This window comes from Vanellus vanellus, assembly GCF_965231255.1.
Source record: "Vanellus vanellus genome assembly, chromosome: 2".
Taxonomy (NCBI): Eukaryota; Metazoa; Chordata; class Aves; order Charadriiformes; family Charadriidae; genus Vanellus; species Vanellus vanellus.
In genome coordinates, this window is record NC_138906.1 from 91,642,241 (window position 1) to 91,662,207 (window position 19,967).

At 40.2% G+C, this 19,967-nt stretch overlaps 1 protein-coding gene across 1 annotated transcript in view; it reads left to right on the forward strand.

Moving 5' to 3' along the window:
* SEMA5A (semaphorin 5A) overlaps positions 1-19,967 on the forward strand; it is a gene marked incomplete at both ends in the record, with an annotated part of 243,572 nt that overhangs the window by 83,795 nt on the left and 139,810 nt on the right. Inside the window, 3 exons of the mRNA XM_082479270.1 lie at positions 972-1,034; positions 8,048-8,146; positions 9,368-9,581. Of these exons, the coding sequence (XP_082335396.1) occupies positions 972-1,034; positions 8,048-8,146; positions 9,368-9,581 (376 nt within the window). The remainder of the gene's footprint in view (positions 1-971; positions 1,035-8,047; positions 8,147-9,367; positions 9,582-19,967) is intronic.

Consider the following 19,967-nt stretch of genomic DNA (forward strand, 5'->3'; position numbering starts at 1 on the left):
GTTTCAATAATTAAGCAGCAGTGGTCAGTTTAGAAAACTCAATTCTTCCTGGTAAAACATGAAGTGTTTTGTGGAATTTTTATCTAAAGAACATATGGATGTGCACTGTCGAGGTGAAAGAATGCAGAGTGATTTAAAATGCACTTTGACTACACAGCGTATACAGGCATTCGAATGTGTACAACTATTGGCACATAAACGCCAAGCGTACGACCTGCTCCACTGAACTATGGAGTTTGTAAGTCATAGCTGTTGAATGTTAAATATGGAAATAATTGGAATTAACTCATGCAGTGAAACTGTAGTAATGCAGACTAGGCATTACAGTCCTTGCATAAATCTGCTGAAGCAGAGAGACAGCTCAAAAATGAGGATAAATTGCTTCTGCTTCGCAGTGCTCCATTTCACTGTTGTCGTGTATGTGTCTGCCCATTGCTTCTTTCTCTGAATGGATGTTTTAGTGCTTCTGATTAGTGCTGCAGTCATACCTTGGGAAACTAAAATCTCCATTTGATTCTTGAGATAAATACTGCAGAAACCGCAACAGGGCACACTTTCCCACAGCGCAAGGTCTCTCAGCAGAGGTGACCTCAGATGCTGTGGTGATGCGGCTCAACTCTGCTGGGGAGAGAGGTTCAGCCTTTCTTTGTGTTCCTGACTGTTTACCTTAATAAGACTCATAAAAAGGTGGCTAAATAGGATCAAACGTGACTGTGGTCCTTTCTGCTGTAGCAGTAAGTACAGTGAATCATGAGGATGTCCAACTTCACTTCAGATTAAGACACTGAAAAACCATCAACAGCAAAACTACATTTCTAGGGAGAAAAAGCATATAAGGTGATCATGGACAGAATCTCCCACAGCTAATCATCAGTATGTCTGAAACACATATCTCAGGCATGGGCTTAGATAGCTCTGAGGTTTATATTTCTGTGTTCCCTGCATTTCTAACTAATTCCTGTTGGTTGCAGGCAGTGGAATGGCAATGCGATGAAGCTACTAAAAGATCCTGTTACAGTAAAGGCAAATCAAAGGTAAGCATGAGACAGCTGTTCTGCTTTAATAAAATTTGTATGCTAATGTCAGGTGTAAGTCAGTGTATAAATATCTACCTTATGCATTTTTACTGTCTCCCTTTCCGAAGAGAATTGTAGGAAAGGAGTCTGGCAGTGATTTATAAGCAAAGGAATAAAAAACAATACAGGGAGTGTGAGGCAAGACGTACAGTCACGTGATTCTTTTCTGAAATGATCAAGAACTTTAGTGTCCAATTTACTGTTTTGTCTGTACAACACGTGATATGTAATGGACTGTATTCTCACTTCATTTTCAGTGCTGTAAATCATGAATAACTGTGTAATTACTTTGTAAAATCCTCAATTTATTTCCCTGTGTATTAGATGCAATTTTAGGAACTTCTATATTTCATATCTACTGGCGCTAAAAGAAAATAATATGAAATTCACTAACTTTTTATGCATGGGACTTGATATATTTTTAGTATTCAGAACCAATTCTTTATCTGGCGAATTACAATTTCTTTTATTCAGCACAGGTAAGTGTAATGCTGAGATGGAACCTGTATCGATGCTGTGTTCTTTTGTGGCTGTCCTAAGCTGAAGCTAGTAATCAAATTTGTTATAAATGCAGTTAGAAATGTGTACAATTTATGTTTGTAATTATTATACTGTTTAATGATTAAAGTTAATTGAGTTAAAACTTCAAGGGAAAATGCATCAACAGCGATAACTGGATAAAAACACACTTGCTTTCAGGACCCACATTCAGTAGAACATGCCAGCATATGTTATTGACGTGCAAAACTCAAAAACCCCCAAGTTTCAAAAGATATTCCAAAAGCTTCTACCATCTAGTAGAGGAGGAGTCTCTTCTGCGTAGTGATCTTATCACTGACTTTTTCACTTCTCCCATTAAACAGTTCATTTCCAGCTTTTTTACTAAGTGCTGGAAAATAAAATTGGCCTCTCCAGATCTGTTTGAGATTAAGCAGGAAGAATGGCCTCGCTTCAGAAGCAGGGCATGTTATACTGCTGGGAGGAATACTCAACAAGGACGAAATGCATTTGAGAATGGACCTTAGTGTCGTACGTACATGCAGATTTTCATTCATGCTCACCACACCCTTTTGAAGAAGCTGGTCATTAGAAGTTATGCTGTCACTGTAAAATAGTATATATTTTATTCTAATAATGACCTCTGAGATTATTTCTTAGTATTGTTATTCGATGGATAAAGATTTAGTGTTTTATTTGCATCCCTAGCCTTGTTCTTCATTCACAATCTAGAAGAGAAGTACAATCCTTATATTTCATTACATTCAAAGGTAATCCTGGGAGAAAATAGTTCTTTTCTTATTGTTACCATAGGCTTTTTTCTGGCGTGCAGACTTTGTGGCCTGAAAGTTTCATGTGGAGTTGCTGGAGAATACAGAGGTATTGACTGAGGCAACCTACCTAGCTGGAACGACAACCGTCTTTTTGAACTTTTCATGCCTCTCTTGCTTTCACTGATGTGATTGAGGGTAAAATCAAAGGATAAATTTAAGGACAGAGAAAGGGTAGCCTAATGGTGTTTGTCTTTTATTGCCTTATGTCCAAGATGAAAACAAGGTCATTAAACTCTCTTTATAAGGAGAACTTATGCATGCAGATGAGGAAAGCACCTGATCTGTGGTGTGCTCCCCTTCCTAGTCAAACCACAATAGCCTTATCTTGGAAAAACCGGGAGGAATTCACTTCAGTACTACAGAAAATTGTCCCTTTTCAGAGGAAATCCCCTGTGAGACACAATTCCAGTTACTGTTATGAGAAAAATTGCATCCTTGCTTGTTGATGTAGTATAAATAGAGCTAGCCCAAATTGGGAAGTTACTGGAGATTGCGTTTCTGTAATATTTCTTAGGTTGACTTCAGATTTCAGGATGGACTTGTGTGACTGTAGGGAAGGGACAGGAAAGATTGGAGACAAAATATACAAGGCCAACCCAGACTGTGGCGACAGAGAGATGACGATTACAAGGATGACTGTGAGCGAGTTATTCATTCAAATCCTGGTTTCTCTTGAAGCTCTGCTGCCCATAGAGCAGCATGGGGGCAATAAGTTCAGGCAGCAAAGCTAAAAGTCAGTTTGCTGATGGAGTGTCCTGAAACCAGAAGCTAGCTTTGAACCCTGAAGCAACTCTAGTAGTTTTGAGATAATGGTCAGTTAAACACAACGCTCTTTTTCTTTTTTTTTTTTTTTTTTCTTTCTCTTGAGAAAGAAGCTGCACAGAATTTTTGCCTCTAGCCGTTAGCAGTAGTTGTTGTTCTGAGACTTATGCTTTAGGAGCCGACGAGGGAAAAGAGCTGAAGGGGAAAATATATAGGGACATCTGTCACATTTGACAGTGTAATGTGCACTTGACTTTTGAAGGCTGTTGTTTGTTACTGAGACTTCGGACATTTATCCACCAATTTAAGCTGTTGCTTAAAATAACTAGTGGCTCCAGGAGCGAGCCAGACAAAATTATGTCCTTGTGGCCAGCATGCGTTAGCATTTAGAAGTCTAAAACAACATACATGGTTAAGAGAATAAATTAGGCCATCCAGACTGGCACTTGTGGTAGGGACTATTACAAAGAAAAAATATAAATACACACAGTAAAAATACAATAAAACAAAGAGAAATGTTAAAAATATATATAATTGAAGTAAAGTCTCTTATCCCTTGCTTATTTAAGATTCTAATGGATGTCTCTGTTAGCATCTGAACTTTCAATAAAAGTAGAATCATAAGATGGTTTGACTTGGAAGGGACCTTAAAGATCTAGTTCCGAGACCCCTGCCATGGGCAGGGACACCTCCCACTAGAGCAGGTTGCTCAAAGCCCCATCCAGCCTGGCCTTAAACACCTCCAGGGATGGGGCATCCACAACTTCCCTGGGCAACCTGTTCCAGTGCCTCACCACCCTAACAGTAAAGAATTTCCTCCTATTATCTAATCAAAATTTACCTTCTCAGATTAAAACCGCTACCCCTTGTCCTGTCACTACAATCCCTGATAAAAATGTCCCTCCCCATCCTTCCTGTAGGCCCCCTTTAAGTACTAGAAATGCTATCAGGTCTCCCCAGAGCCTTCTCCAGGCTGCACAATCCCAACTCTCTCAGCCTGTCTTCACAGGAGCGGTGCTCCAGCCTTCTGATCATCTTCACAGGCCTTCTCTGGACCCACTCCAACAGGTCCATGTCCTCCTTATGTTGGGGGCTCCAGAGCTGGACACAGTACTCTAGGTGGGGTCTCACAGGAGCGGAGTAGAGGGGAAGAGTCACCTCCCTCGACCTGCTGGCCACACTTCTGATGCAGCCCAGGATACGGTTGGCTTTCTGGTCTGCAAGCTCACACTGCCGGCTTGTGTTGAGCTTCTCATCAGCCAACACCCCCAAGTCCTTCTCTTCAGGGCTGCTCTCAATCTATTCTCTGCCCAGCCTGTACTTGTGCATGGGATTGCCCCGGACCATGTGCAGGACCTTGCACTTGGTCTTGTTGAACTTCATGAGGTTTGCACAGGCCCACCTCTCAAGCCTGTCCATTTCCCTCTGGATGGCATGTCAACTGCACCACACAGCTTGGTCTCATCGCAAAACTTTCTGAGGGTGCACTCAATAGCAACATCCATGTCAGCAACATAGATGTTAAACAGTATTGGTCCCAGTACTAACCCCTGAGGAACGCCACTCGTCACTGCTTGCCACTTGGACATGGAGCCGTTTATCACAACTCTTTGAGTGAGACTGTCCAGCCAATTCCTTATCCACCAAGTGGTCCATTGGTCAAATCCATGTCTCTCCAATTTAGAGACCAGGATGTTTTGCGGGACAGCGTCAAATGCTTTGCACAATTCCAGGTAGATGATGTCCATTGCTCTCCCCTTCTCCATCAACACTGTAACCTCGTTGCAGAAGGCCACCAAATTTGTCAGGCCTGATTTGCCTTTAGTGAAGCCATGTGGCTGTCACTGATCACCTCCTTATTTTTCATGTGCCTTAGCAGAGTTTCCAGGAGGATCTGCTCCATGATCTTGCTGGGCACAAAGGTGAGATTGACTGGCCTGTAGTTCCCTGGGTCTTCCTTTTTTACCTTTTTGAAAATAGGGGTTATGTTTCCCCTTTTCCAGTCAGTGGGAACTTCACCGGACTGCCATGACTTCTCAAAAATGATGGAGAGTGGCTTAGCAACTTCATCCTCCAGTTGCCTTAGAACCCACAGATGAATCTCATCATGTCCCATGGATTTGTGCACTTTGATGTTCCTCAGATGGTCTCAAACCTGATCTTCTACAGTGGGCAGTGCCTCATTCTCCCAGTCCCTGCCTTTGCCTTTTGTGACTTGGGCGGTGTGGCTAGAGCACTTGTCAGTGAAGACTGAGGCAAAAAAGTAGTTGAGTAACTCAGCCTTCCCCACATCCCAGGTGACCAGGTCTCACATTTGCTTCCGGAGAGGACCAAACTAAAAAGTATTAAAAAATTAAAAATGTGCGTTTAAAATGTCAACCTATACAAGAAATAATGGATAACCATATGCAGCCCGACTAACCTTGAACTGTCGAGTGGGTCTTAACCTTAAGTAGCAACCTAGCCTGCTTGGCTGCTGAATTGTTTCTACTAATTGTATTTTGTTTCAGGTATACTAATATAAAAGTAGAAAGTACTTGCTAAATGAATTTCTTTCAGAGATATTTTTGTAGGAGAAATGGAAAGTATATGGTATAGAGGTCAAGATAAAATGGAGATTAATATTCATAAAAGATGGCCACTGAACCTACCACCACCCTCCAAACTTAAAAACCTTTGGTTTTGAAGTCCTTTGCATTCACCAATGCCACTTCTACAACAGACATCTCTTTTCTGCACATCTAAACAGTGAATCAGTTCAGCTGAGCTTGACTCCAGAGCTAGAAAAGTGACTCTGAACAATTCAAATGACTAAATAACAGAGTCCTCTTCCAATGTGTTTTTAGGTGTTGATTTATTCACGACTAATTTTTTTAATTTGTTTTGTATTATTGTGTATTTGTTATACGAAGAAAATAAACAAATATAAAAGCTGTTCTTTCAGTTTTGATTTTGTTGTACTATGTACCCAACAAAAATTTGATATGAGATGTCTGCCTTGTTGCAGTATGGATTGTTGTGAAGTTGGCACACAACTTAGGAACATTGAAGAGAAGAATCTTGTGAATCCTAGGAATGTCAGAGTTTTAAAAATTAACATTATTTTTGAGCAGAAAGAGTGGGTGATCAGCGTGCAAGTAATTTGGCAATGGCACTATTTCAGGGATCTCTGGAATATGAAGAGGAGAGGTTGGATGGGTTGTAATGTCAGAACCCACTCATTTTTCCTACACTTACATTCCATGACTTGCTGCAAAGGGCAGGATGGAAACAGCCCAAAGAATAAATTACTGAGTTATATTCTATGAATGTCCCTGAACACCCTTCCTACAAAAAAAAAAAAAAAAAGGAGGAATTCTTCCTTTTTTTTTTTTTTTAGTGTAGTTAAAACAATCTGCAAGAGGGAAACTGCCCAGAAGTGAAATAATTACTTTCTAGAAGTCTTGTTGCACTGCCCAACTCTGTTATATGGTTTCATGTTGGCTTCTGTTTGGTTGAAAGAATATTAAGGTGACAGGTTTGGTAAGTTCAAGATAAGATGTATTTTTACCCAATAGGTAAAGACGTTTGACACTTACCTTTAAAGTCTCCATGAGAACTGTTAAAAAGATACATTTTCACGTGAGACTAATGCAAATGTGGGGTTTGGGGGTATTTCTTCAAAGACATGTTTTTTTTTTTTGGGGGGGGGGTGTCTTTTTAACTTTATTTTGTATAAGGAAAGATACAGGTTAAATTCTGAGAGTTTTCTCACAGATCTGTAAAGTATTTTGCCCATCTTGCTTTGCAGTCAATTTTGTGCCTGTTCAATTTGTTCAGGGTTATATTTCTTGTCTTCCAGGGTGAGAGTCTATTTTCAAGATAAACAAGCAATGCTTTTAATATAACCGTGGGTCAGATAATAGGACTTCTGCACCATTACTATTGCATGGATTTACTTACATGATTCCTCTTAATATCGGTTGAGTTAGCTGTATTTTCACAAGTTTTTTTAGTGCTTTACACAAGGCTATCTTGTGAATGAAGGCTAGAGAGCATTCAAATGGAAGGTTCCTGGAAACTTTATTTTGTCCAAGCATATTGTTGATCTTGTTCATTTTGTTAGATAGGGACATTCATTTTTGCAGGAGGAGTGTTTGAATCTCTCCTACATACAGTTCTTGGGGATTTTTAGTACTTCAGAAGGCTCTCTGAATAAACACTAGAAATTGCTGTTGGTTTCTAGCTTCTGAAATGAAAGAAATTAGCATCATAAAGCCTTCACACATTCTAATGAGTAAAAAACATATAAGATTATTCTTCAGGGGTGAGCATTTATGTGTTGAGTTAATGACATTTCTTGAGAAACTTCAAATTAACAGAACCATAGATGCTTGTAATAAAACATATTGTGCAAATTATGAAACTAGTAATGACAAAACTGCATCTGGACATCTCCAGAATTTTATTTCTACTGTTTTCAACATACTCATGTTGCTGACAACCTGTTTTTTTCTCCTGTTTTCCTTCCAACTTCCTCCCTTGGCCTGATCTGTTTTCGAAAACAGCATCTGATCTCTTGAGACAGCAGTGTATTATTTAAGTCAGCATCTATCACTTCAGAGTTTAGCTAAACCTTTGAAATATACGCTTAGAAGAAATCTTCAGTACTGAAGACGTTTATTGTTATCCTATTAAGAACTTTTCAGAAAGATTGATGGATGCAGGTGTTGTAGTTAAAAAATCTATGTATATCATGATTGCTAATTCATCAGGTATACTTAAACCTTGTTCCCCTAAATTTTTATGTGTGGACACATAACCATGGAAAGCAAATTGTAATTAGTCTCCCTTATACTTTGAAGTATCGCTGAACATTCTTTCCTTTCTGCATGGCAGGAGGAATGCCAGAACTACATTAGAGTGCTTCTTGTTGGAGGCAACCATCTCTTTACCTGTGGAACCAACGCATTTACTCCAATCTGCACCAATCGGACGGTATGAGTTAAATGTTTCATCCCACAATCTCGAGTCCCTGTTCTGGGCCAGCAGCTGAAAAGGCAGAGCATGCTGTGGTTGCGTCCAGGCTATTTGCGTATTGATGGGTGAGCTGATGTGGAAGAGGCTAACATAGCTGGTGGCAGGCCAAAGAGGAGAGTTAGCTGATGATCTCTTTTTGCAGTCTTTTCCTCAGCTATGGGAGAGACCGCAGCTACAGGCAGCTCAGTTCCTCCTACACGCCAATTTTCATGAACCTTAGGTATTTCTAAGGCTTCTGCCAACCTGTCAGGTTTGGTTGGCATCAGCTGGTTTAGTTATAAGATATAGTTGGGTAGCTGCATACTGTATACATGTAGTCCCGGAGAAGATGAGAGTGCCTGTGTTAGTGGTTTCAGACTGGCAAGAATGAGAAATCTTGGTTGAGAAAACCTGTCATTCTCTTTCTGGAAAAAAAAACCACATAACCCCAACTTGTAATTTATGTGTATCAAAGAAAGGGAGTCCATTAAGGATCAATAATAGTTATAATAAAAATCAAAATGTCACTGTTTGGACTAAGCTGGCTATTTATTTCAGGAGGGAAGAGACGTTTAAATACAAAGAATAGCTGTATCACAAAAAACTTCCCTGGCACATGTATTATATTTAAATGTATTGTACCTTTATTTTCAAATAACATTAACATTATACTGTGGTTTATGGCTGAAAGTATTAGGAATACTAAATCAGAGAGATAGTTCTGCTGAACTGGAAAGCTCCTTTGTTTAATCTCATTTTTCATGTGAGATTCTTTCCTAGAGCACACCAACAAAAAAAAAAAAAAAAAAGAGGATCTAAAAAATTTTTTTATAGTCTGACCACTTGCTGTGGTGAACATCTTAGTTCATTCTGGGAATCAGATCTGGTTTTGGTTTTCATAAGAACAATCTGTGTAGAGATAATGATTTCATGAGTCGCTTCTAATATAAAACATTTTAGCCATGGTGGCTAATGATTAACTTGCATGTTTTACATACCAAAGGGGCAAACCCAAGATCAGACATTACCATAAAACTTTCTATTTGAGACAGTTTCAGATTGACGTAAAGGTCAACTTATTACTGTTGTTCAATACCAAAGCAGGTAACTGGGGTTTATGATTTTGCTCAGACTGATACAACTTGGCTCAAATTATAATTTTCAGGTCTTTTGTTTTCCCTTTTTCTCACTCTTTTGCAGTTAAATAACTTGACAGAGATACACGATCAAATTAGTGGCATGGCTCGTTGTCCTTATAGTCCCCAGCACAACTCCACTGCTCTGCTCACTTCCAGTGGGGAATTATATGCTGCTACAGCCATGGATTTTCCAGGAAGGGATCCTGCTATTTATCGCAGTCTGGGGGCTCTTCCTCCTCTCCGCACTGCCCAGTACAACTCCAAGTGGCTGAATGGTGAGTGCTGATGGACCACGAGACATCTCTTTTTAACCCATGTTCTCCAGATTCACAGTCTTGAAATTCCATTCTGAGAATTTGAATGTTCTTAGAGTACTGTTTATCTCATTTCAAAATTATTTTGCAGAGTACATTTTTTATTTTACTAGCATAAGTATTATGGCATTTAATTAATACAGCTGCAGTTTGTAGATGTGCCCTTAAATATATAGGTCATGTTTGCAGGCGTAGGGATGAGCTGTACTGTATCTCTCAGGTGTGCTTACGTGGCAAAGCTGAGTCAGCCAAGAGCAGTAGCTTGCCTTGAGCACTCTTTTGTTGAGTCCTTCAAAAACCTAAAGTAGAAAATAAACAGTTTAGAATGAACTGAATTCTTCTGGCTTTCCTTGCAAGTCCCAGCCTAGACGAGCAGAAAAAGTTGCGGTTTCAAACTGCTTAGGTGACAGACTGATGGTTTTGACTCTTATTTTAGCCAAAGGGTAGGGACTAGGCTGCAGAATGCATCATAAAATTGTGTTGTAGCAATGACTTCTGTGTCATGGATGATAATCACTCGATGAGGAATTCCAGCTGGGAGAAACTGTAAACCGATAGGTATTTCTGAGATGTAACAGGGCCAGTTGCCCTTTTATGTATTACAAAAAAGAAGCAGGTTCTTCTAAAATGAAAATTATTATTTAACATAAAATGTAAAATTAGGTATATTATAATTTGTACATGCTTGTCCCAGTAGAAAAATCCCTTGTTTTGGTAACTCCTGCTACGTGACACAACAGTCACTATTCCCACAGTGCATTTCATGTTACGTTTGGATTATTCTCGTGTTTGAAATTAAGTACAAGTATAAATGCTTCCAACTTCAGAACATTAGGTCAGCTGCAGGTGACAGACTTTTTATATAGTTCTTATATATATTATTATATATGATGTATATAAAATATATTCTTATATATTGATAAATTTAATATTTATTTCTTATATAGTCTAAATGCTGAACTGTGTGCACTTGCTTGCTGTATTTTCCTTGTACAAAGAAGGCATCAGAGGTAGCCTGGAGAAGTTTGTGACCTTCTCTGAAGGTCAGCTGATTTTAGAATATTAATTGACAAACCAAAATCAAACTGCATGGAACATAACAGAATTATAGCAGTGCAAAAGAAATGCGAGAGGAAAAATGAAGTCCTTCTATAGATATCCCTGTTCCGGCACCTTTTGTCAACACATCCGTGGTATCGGAACTAATTGCTGTGCCACACCTGGGTGCTTCTGTCAAAGGGAAAAAAACCTTCACAGTGATTTTTCAGTTTAACTGGATATGTTTTATGCCAAAGGACACACAGAATTTCCCCCCCCCAGACTCCTCTAATTAATCAGAGTCACTGTATTTACATTTTGTCTGTTTAAAGCTTCAGCTACGCCTGTACGTTCTCTGTTAGAGCTCATTCTTCTGCTTTAAATCTGTTTAGAATTAAGTTGCCAGGAAAGCGTGGCTTTTATCTTTGGGGTGGACTAACAAGATGAGTTTTTTAATTGGAGCCAGTTCAAGCAAATCAAATAAAAGGCTGGAAGCAGCCCAGTTACCTATGTGAAAAGGAGGGGGAATGTCTTCTGGGGTAGGTAGGAGTTGGGGATTCATCTGCTTTTATGTCAATTTTCCTGCTTGTATGTGACTCAGTGCCAAGAAACTGCATTAGTTCTTCAGTGCTTGGGCTGAGGTGAAGATTTTGCTGCTTTCAGTGAGAAACTAACATAGATGATCCTGCAAGAAAAGTCAGTCATCAACTGGAATGGAAGTTTCCTAGTCCATATCTGTTCAGCCGCAGTAGCCGACAGTTTCTCTAACGCAGCCTTGGTTTAGGGGTGCGCGTGCATGCACGTGTGTCTGGGAATGTCTCCAATGTAAAGTAAGTTTTTCTTTTATATTCGTGTTTCCCTCAGAGGTGCAATGTTTTTTCTCAGATTTTCTACTCTGCAAATCACATTGGACCAAATCAAACCATCTCTGGTGGCAATGGCAGTACTGTAAACCACAGCTGATTATCTTACTCTGTGTTTTACCGCTACGCAATAAACACATTTTTGACTTTAATGGTTAGCCCACTTCTCTCAGTACATTGAGGGGCTTTCAATGCCATCAGTCAGGCCAAACGGACATGCCCATGTGCTTATGCAGTTTGCTGTCAGCATTCACTGTAACTTGCAGTGAAGGATGTTGACATGGGAAGCTCTGAATCTTCATCACAGAAGAAACCTTGTTCCTAATCTTAATTTTCAGAAGGTCTGTAATCACAGGAACGCTGACACATAGTGTAAGAGGGGAAACAGAACTGATGTGTCACGTGGCTGGGGTGAGATCCCATATACCATGCTGTGATTTCAGCTTCTAGAATCACAGATATCACAAATAAAGTAAATTTCAGTTGATGGCCTGCCAGAGTCATGTATTTATTATCAGGCCCTGCCTTCTCCTGGGGGCTTGATGGGTCTGGAAGCAATCCACATCAGCTGAATAGGTAAGTTAGGAGTTGTTTTCAGCATATGTTACTAAGCACCATTCTGATCAGGTGCTTAATCTTAGTAGAGTATGGAGAAGTCAGTGAACTTTCATTTCTGTATTATCATTTTCTTGATGCTTTCAACACTCACTTATCTGGGGTGATGGAGAGTTGGGATAGCTTGGTTAAAAATATGAATTATTCAGAATATGTGTAAAAGTAAGCTACAAGAATATACTGTGGGAGTAGAGCTGAAAAGAAAAAGGAGTCTAGTGACCCCATGGTATGTGAAGCATGAAGGTCTTGAGCAGGCACTGATCCAAAAGGGTAGATGGACAGCACAGCAGCACTGCCAACACAGAAATCCTGTTGACTGGAGCTGATTATTGTGGAGCCATCAGCAGAGAGTCTCTTCCGTTTGTTTACCCACTAGGCAACCTGCTGGCAATATTTGAGATTTGACTCCCCTGAATTTTGTCTGTTTTGACAATTTTTAATGGCAGACAGAACAGTTGGTCAAACGTTACAAGTAGCTGAGCACTTCCTAAAAGTTTTTCCTGTTTTGCGAAATATTAGAGTGCAAACAGTCATGTCTTCTTCCATGATGGGGCAAAGAAGCATCTGGAGGCAGTTATTAAACTTGCTGTCTTTTACCATTAAGAGTAGTAAGCTATTCAGCTCTCAATTATCTCCGAGTATGATCGCCAGTTATAATTTTTTTACCTCAAAACTTCCCTCCTCTTCTACAAAAAGAAAGCGATGCTTTGCTTATGGAGCCTATTTCTGTCTTCCTGGTGACCTATAGGTGACATTAAATGCAGCTGGCCCAAATGCAGTGTGCAGGTTTTTGACCACAGTCATCACCGTGCAGAGATTCTGCTTGTCTCCGTGAGGCGTTGCTGTTGAAGGACCGAACGACCTTAGTGCTATGACCTGAGCATTCACCGTAGTTCAGCAGTTCTACAGGTTGGGCCCCTCACAAAGAGTTTAGCAGCTGACGGTGAAGAGACAGGCACCATGTTACCCTCCTCACCTTTCTTGCCAACCCTGTTAGTACTCTGTCACTATTCTCAAGCAAGAGGAACACGATGACCCAGATGAGTTAACAACTGCTGCAAACCAGCACTCTCCCCATCAAACAGCCCCGCTGGCTGCAGGACAGTAAACCTGAAAATGTGAAACAGAGAACCCGCCTCTCCCTCTCATGATGTGATGTTTTGGCCTTCTCTTCTCACGTAGAGAAAAAAAGTAATGCTTGAAGTTAGTCAAGTGAATATGTTTATGCACAAAGAAATGAGGAAGGCAGAAAGGGTGCTTACCAGTAACTTATTCTTTAAAGCATGTTGTTCTGCTCCCTGCTCTCCTTTCTCTTTCTCTCTGAGTCTGTGTTCAAGTACTTCTGTGCTTGAGAGACACAATTTGAGGTAATACAGCGCACATTGAGGATTATGGCTGAAGCAGACAGCTCTTCCATTGATTTCTTCTCCTGACCAAAGCAATCAGTAAGACCTTGAGCTTCAGCCAACTGCTCAGATCCGTAAAGGGCAGCATGTTGCTAGAGCGTTTTAAAATTACCTTTGTTGTATTTCATAAAAAGAATGGTCTGCCTTAGCAGTCTGCTTTGGACATTATTAAATGATAGCAAATAAATAAATCTTTCATTAAGGAAAAAAGTACACCTTGATTTACAGCTGACATGCTGTTTATTTGAGTCTCTTTAAGCTCTCAGTGTAACACAGAGTTTAAATCATATCCAAAGCTGACTGTTATAGTGTGCTTCTAATTAGACTTTCCTTTAGAGTTGATCTGCAAAGTGCAGCAGGGGCAGAATTCATCACCGTTTGCTCTAGAGGACAGAAGTAAATGGAACAGTTATACTTGTAGTCTACAAGCTGCAGTGGGTCCAGATTGGTGTGGAAAAGCCTCTACTGCTTAGACTTAGAAAATTTTCTGTTGTCCAACATATACAGTTAGTAAAGGTATTTCTCCTTTCAAATCAGTAAATGTTTGATCTGATGCCTCGGTGTGAAAGTTTGCCTTAGTCTATAATGTGTTTCCTTCACTTAGCCAAGAAAATGGCAAAACAGATTAAAGAAAAAATTGAAATCCTAATCAATCCCTTCCTGTTTCACCACATGGAGAAACACTGGGACATTTGGTTTCATAATTTGTCAGATGCTTTTGCTTACAATTGCTTGAATCTCCAACTATCTTGAAATACATTGTAGTTGTTTTCTTTATCCTAGACATACAATGATAGATGCTATTGGAACGTGTTAAATAAATAAAACTCTGTTCTAAATGTCAAGCCAATTCATCAGTGGGCAGACCACAGATGATTAAAATGTAATCTTATATCAGATGTAGCCCCCAAACAGAAAAAAAAATAAAATCGTACAGATTAGAAGCCTTTCCAGCTGTGAAGAGTATAGAAATGTTTGGATTGTTCTGCTCTGCTGGTAGACATAATATTATCACTTTTTCTTCTTGCTGCCCTAAGCATTTGGTTATTAGATACTCTTAAAATAGTTCTTCTGAGATCACTTTCTTAAAAACATTTTACTTAATAAAAAGCTTATTAATCTAGAGCAGGTAATTTCAGTCTTCACAAGTAATAGTAAAAGTAAAATTCTTACAAAGGTTGCTTGGTTAGTGTGGTTTAATACAGCTCTGAATCCATTCCTATTACTGTTTGTTAGCAGACTTTTATTATAACCCTTGCTGCTAGTAGGATATGTGGAGAGAAATTATGGCCTAAGAAAAAAAATTAATCCTTTCACTTTTTGCTTTTAAGGATTAATGGAAATGGCTATAATAATTCAAGGTTATCCTTTCATTTTTCTGTGTTTTTTTTTTTAATGAAAAGCCTTGTAATTAAGTGCAAGCTTTTCTTATTATGTAATATTTTTGCAACTCAAACCCAGTGTGTTCTTGAGATGTGCAATTTCATCTTAAGCTTTCAGATAAGAGACCTGACTGAAAATACACAAAATGTATGCTACCAGTTATTGCTTATTTTGCAAGAACATAAATAATTACTTTCCTTTTGTTGTGCCACCCATAATGTTGGATCTGCTCTTTTGTGTGTATCACCCTTTTGCCAGTATCCTAAAATGGGAGGGAAATGCCTGCTGGTTTTGAAACCCATCCTTAGGCTTCTTCCCTGGAGCTGCCCCTAGACAAAAAAAATAAGCAGTTTTGCAGATTTTTCTTCCTTTTAAAGCTGTACATCTTCTTCCAGATGGCAATGACAGAGTAAGAGAGCAGAAAGTTGATGTGAGATGGAGGTGCCTCCCCTGACCTCCTTTGTCCAATGCCAGAATAAGTTGGACATCTTCATAGTATTTCCTCACCCATCTAAAATAGAATCATAGAATTATTTAGGTTGTAAAAGACCTTTAAGACCATTGAGTCCAACCGTAAACCTAATGCTGCCAAGTCCACCACCAAACCATGCCTGTAAGCACCACATCTACACATCTTTTAAATACCTCTAGGGATGGTGATTCCACTTCCCTGGGCACCCTGTTCCAGTGCTTGACAACCCTTTCGGTGAAGATTTTTTTCCTAATATCCAATCTAAACCTCCCCTGGTGCAACTTGACACCGTTTCCTCTGGTCCTATCGCCTGTTATTTAGGAGAAAAGACCAACCCCCACCTCGCTACAACCTCCTTCCAGGTAGTTGTGGAGAGCCATAACATCTGCCCTCAGCCTCCTTTTCTCCAGGCTAAACAACCCCAGTTCCCTCAGCCACTCCTCGTAAGACTTGTGCTCTAGACCCCTCACCAGCTTCATTGCCCTTCTGTGGACACACTCCAGCACCTCAATGTCTTTCTTGTGGTGAGGGGCCCAAAACTGAACACAGTATTCAAGGTGGGGCCTCACCGGTGCCAAGTACAGTCCTGCTGGCCATGCTATTCCTGATACAAACCATTATGCTATTGGCCTTCTTGGCCACCTTGGCACATTGCTAGCTCATATTCAGCAGTGTTGACCAACACCCCTTGGTCCTTTTCTGCCAGGCAGCTTTCCAGCCACTCTTCCCCAATCCTGTAGTGCTGCGTGGGGTTGTTGTGACCCAAGTGCAGGACCCGGATCACAGAGACAGGCAGCTTTTCCCATGAAGGTGGGATTTTTTTTCTTCTTATCTACCCTAGGTAGAACAGCAAGGTCCTCCTTCCATTTATGAAATACTAGGAGGCTACTGAGAACAGGGCCTGCTCTTTTATACCTCAAGTGACTGCTCATGTCAGGTGCCAATCAAAGAGGCTGAAAGAAGAAGGAAGAAAAGCACTCCTGCAAGCAGATCATCTGTGCCCAGCTGTGGAGAGGTGTGACAGGAGCGTCAGCCTCTTTAAAGCTACAGAAAACTATAATTCACAGTGAGCCAGAGAGGATGAAAGAACTTAGAACTGAAATATGTCTGAACCAGGGAAATGTAGAAAAAGGGACGAATTTCGGGGAACACGAACACAAGAAAAACAGCATTCACCAAAGAAAGGAGGAGAACAGAAATATTGGAGGCAGAAATGGAACTTCAGTAGCAGACATACCAAGCCTTAGGGTGAAAGGAAAGGGATGATTATGAAAGTGAACTCCGATTTACTTTCTGTTATGAACAAAAACCAACAAAACCCAATTCAAAAAAGAAGAAAAAAATAAGAGGACCAGGTCTGCAGGAAAAGCCCTTTGATTGTCTCCCTCCCTGCAAAACTAGTTCAGGGAATAAAAAATAGAGCAGTCCAAAAGTTTGGAGAGAAATGAGTAAGCCATCATAATTGAGTTTTGTTTCCACACCATACCTGCTGGTTGGCAAAATCTGCTTAAAGAAAGCTGGTTTTTTTTGTTCTTGTGTACGTGGAATTCTGGATTCAGAGTTTTAAGTAATGATCCAAACTTCTGTGTTTTTTGATAGATCCCTATAGCCCAAACGTCTAGAGGTCCTGGCTGAATTAAGGTAGTCCTCTATTTTTGATCCTCACCCCTCCCCTGGTATACTGCTATGCAAGGTGTCTACCCAGTGAATATAGGTGATGCAAAATCCACTGAACTCCAGAAAGGAATCTCAAGGACTTGAGTAGGTAGATCAGAGTAGAGAATGGTTTCTGTCACTGGTAAATTTGCATCAGCAAAATGATACAATAAATTGCAAAATATTATGCCATGTAAGAACATTTTACCTTGAAAATGAAGGAGATTTATTTGAAATAAAAAACAGGCAATAAAACAAGGAATTTTGAAATACCATATTTGAAAACTATTTTTCAGAAAAGAAATAATTGCATTTCAGAATTTATTAGAGTGCATCAGTAAAATGTAATATCTAATGAGTGCATCCACTTTTATGATTATGCTGAATTGTGTTATAAAATCTATATGCAATATAAGAGAAGATTGGAAAAAATGTCAGGCATACACAGTTTCTGGGTTTTTTTGCATCCCTTGCTCTTACATACCCATAAAATCTTCAATTTAGCAAAAGGAAAAGAATGTAAAAGAAATCATGCAGAGCTGAGGCATTGCAGAAGAAATAGTAGTCAAAATAGACTGGTAGCCAGTTATGCTATGACAGACTAGCATTTTAAGCGTGTGTCCTAGATAATTATGAAACACAGAGGAAAAATAGCTATCAATAAACAGTGATTTCCACCAGTTTTATACCAGGATTTAACATTTTACAGTTCAGCTCCAGAGGATGGGTATAACTATGATGACTACAAGTTATATGTTTTAACATGTTTAATGTTCTAGGAAAATTTTACTCTATAATTAAGATTTGTCCTTAAACATTCATGAGTAGTGATGCCTTGGTCAGCCTAATGCAAGATCTATACTGTTTTCCAACAGCTGCAGAGGACTGCACTAAATGAATATATTTAATGAATATACGAGGATGGCAAAATGCAAATAGAAAATGGACTTCATTATGTCAGTGAGGTGAAAGAGAATTAAATAGACTAGAACATTTGGAGCTTAAATGGTTTCCATTATTTTAAGCTTCCCTTTTGGAGAGAATTTCTAGCTGGAGGTTGAACCTTATTCAAAAAAATCCTCAACGACATCTTCCTGGAATTTAATGCCATTAAGTATTTGGCTGAATACAAATATTTGGAAGAAATGGGTCTTTAGAGGCCAACAATTTGAGTGTGTGATTGATTGATCTAGTGAGGTCAATGAACAAGCTCCAGACATGTTGTTCAGCATTAGACCAGTATCTGGACTTCTAAGATTTTGAATATATTATACATGGACATATCTCTGTGTGTGTCTGTATTTTGTGTGTATATATGTATATCTGTGTCTAGATCTGACAAACTTCCAATTTCAGCTTTCTTTTCACATTTCGGGAGTTAATTTCACTTTTGAATGGCGCTCTGGATGCTTCACACATGAGATGCGAGTGGTCACTTTGCCCAGGGACAGTCAGTGGAAATCAGAGCTCTTTTATGCTCAGAGTGGGCTTTGGACCTGATAATCCTCAAGGTTGATTGCTGTTACCTCCAGAAAGAAAGACAGATCATTCCCTGTCATTTGGTTCACTCTGGAAACAGTAGCATCCGCTAACTAGGTAAATTAAGTCATATTAGTCTACTTCAGAAGATGTGGAGTTTTAAAGAGTAAAGAGCACAAGCCAACTTTCTTGCTCCGAAGCTCAGGAAGGAAGAAGAGGCCAGGACTGCCTCAGATGCTCCCACAGAGCTCTCTCATGCTCCTGTTTCCCATTGCTCTTCCCAGAGAAAGTTTCTGTACAGTTCCTCTCATCCTTTTACCCACTCAGACTATATCTACACCACTAAATAAAAAAGGTCCAGGAAGTAAGCTTACACACGACACCCTTGGTTATCCCTATTGCTTAATTGTTGGCTCACTTCCCGTCCCTGTTTTGGACCACTTCAGCGACTTTCCTAGTGAAATCCTGGGTGTAACTTGGGGAGAAGTTTGCTATATACACCATTGGCAAGAGGCAGTAAAGGTGGGGCTGCACCATTTGGCTTCTTCTGCCCTCCAGAGTGCCCCGTCCCATTCCCAAGAAGCCTTGTGCTCCCGAACCCCCCAAAGGTCTGTCCTCAGGCTGCCTTCCAGGGCGTGCAGCGCACCCTTGCTTTCATGCCACAAGAATGCCGTTCTCTGGGCTGCAGCATCGGTCTGTGCTGCGTGGCAGAGCTGCAGCCCGTCCCTACAGGAGCAGCGGGCACCGTCGGGCAGCGTAACGTGCGGCCAGCCTGGCAGTGAGTACCGGCTCGGTCTCTTTGGTCTCCGAGTTGCCTGGGCGGGTGGAAGGGGCAAATAATCTCAAGGGAAGCACTGTGTCTTCCTTGTAAGTGCCTTCTCATAAAGAACAGAGAGTGCGCTCCCTGGAAAATGTGGGTTTGTCCCCAGCCCTTAGAAAAACAGTTGGATTATTTCAGATTGAAGCACTGTCTGGACTTCGTACCGTTCAGTCATCTTTTCTACAATAACTTAGAAGCGTCTGTGGGGCAACAAACCTTGCAGGACAGTCATGCTGCTTTATGAAGGCAGCCATAAGGATTCCCAGGCTTCGTATTGAGTAATCAAACCTCCGAAATAGCACACTAAAGCATGTTTGCCCAGAGGCAGTGCTAACTAGCCGCCTAGTGCTTTCAGTGCAGGGGCTTGTGTATCTGTGTAGCACTGCTCCACGTTGTACGCTGGAGATCTTTGTCAGGTCACATTGACAAATTAATTTTCTTGCTTTCCTGATTCCATTGGTTCCATTTAATTTGGGAAAGTCTAGTCAGCCTGACGTATCCATAAGTTGAATATATAAAAACCTATGAAGGTCATATACAACACTTACGATATTATTGCAGGTTGACATTCTCACGTTGGTCCATACTAGCTGCGTCCCGTCACGTACTTGCACT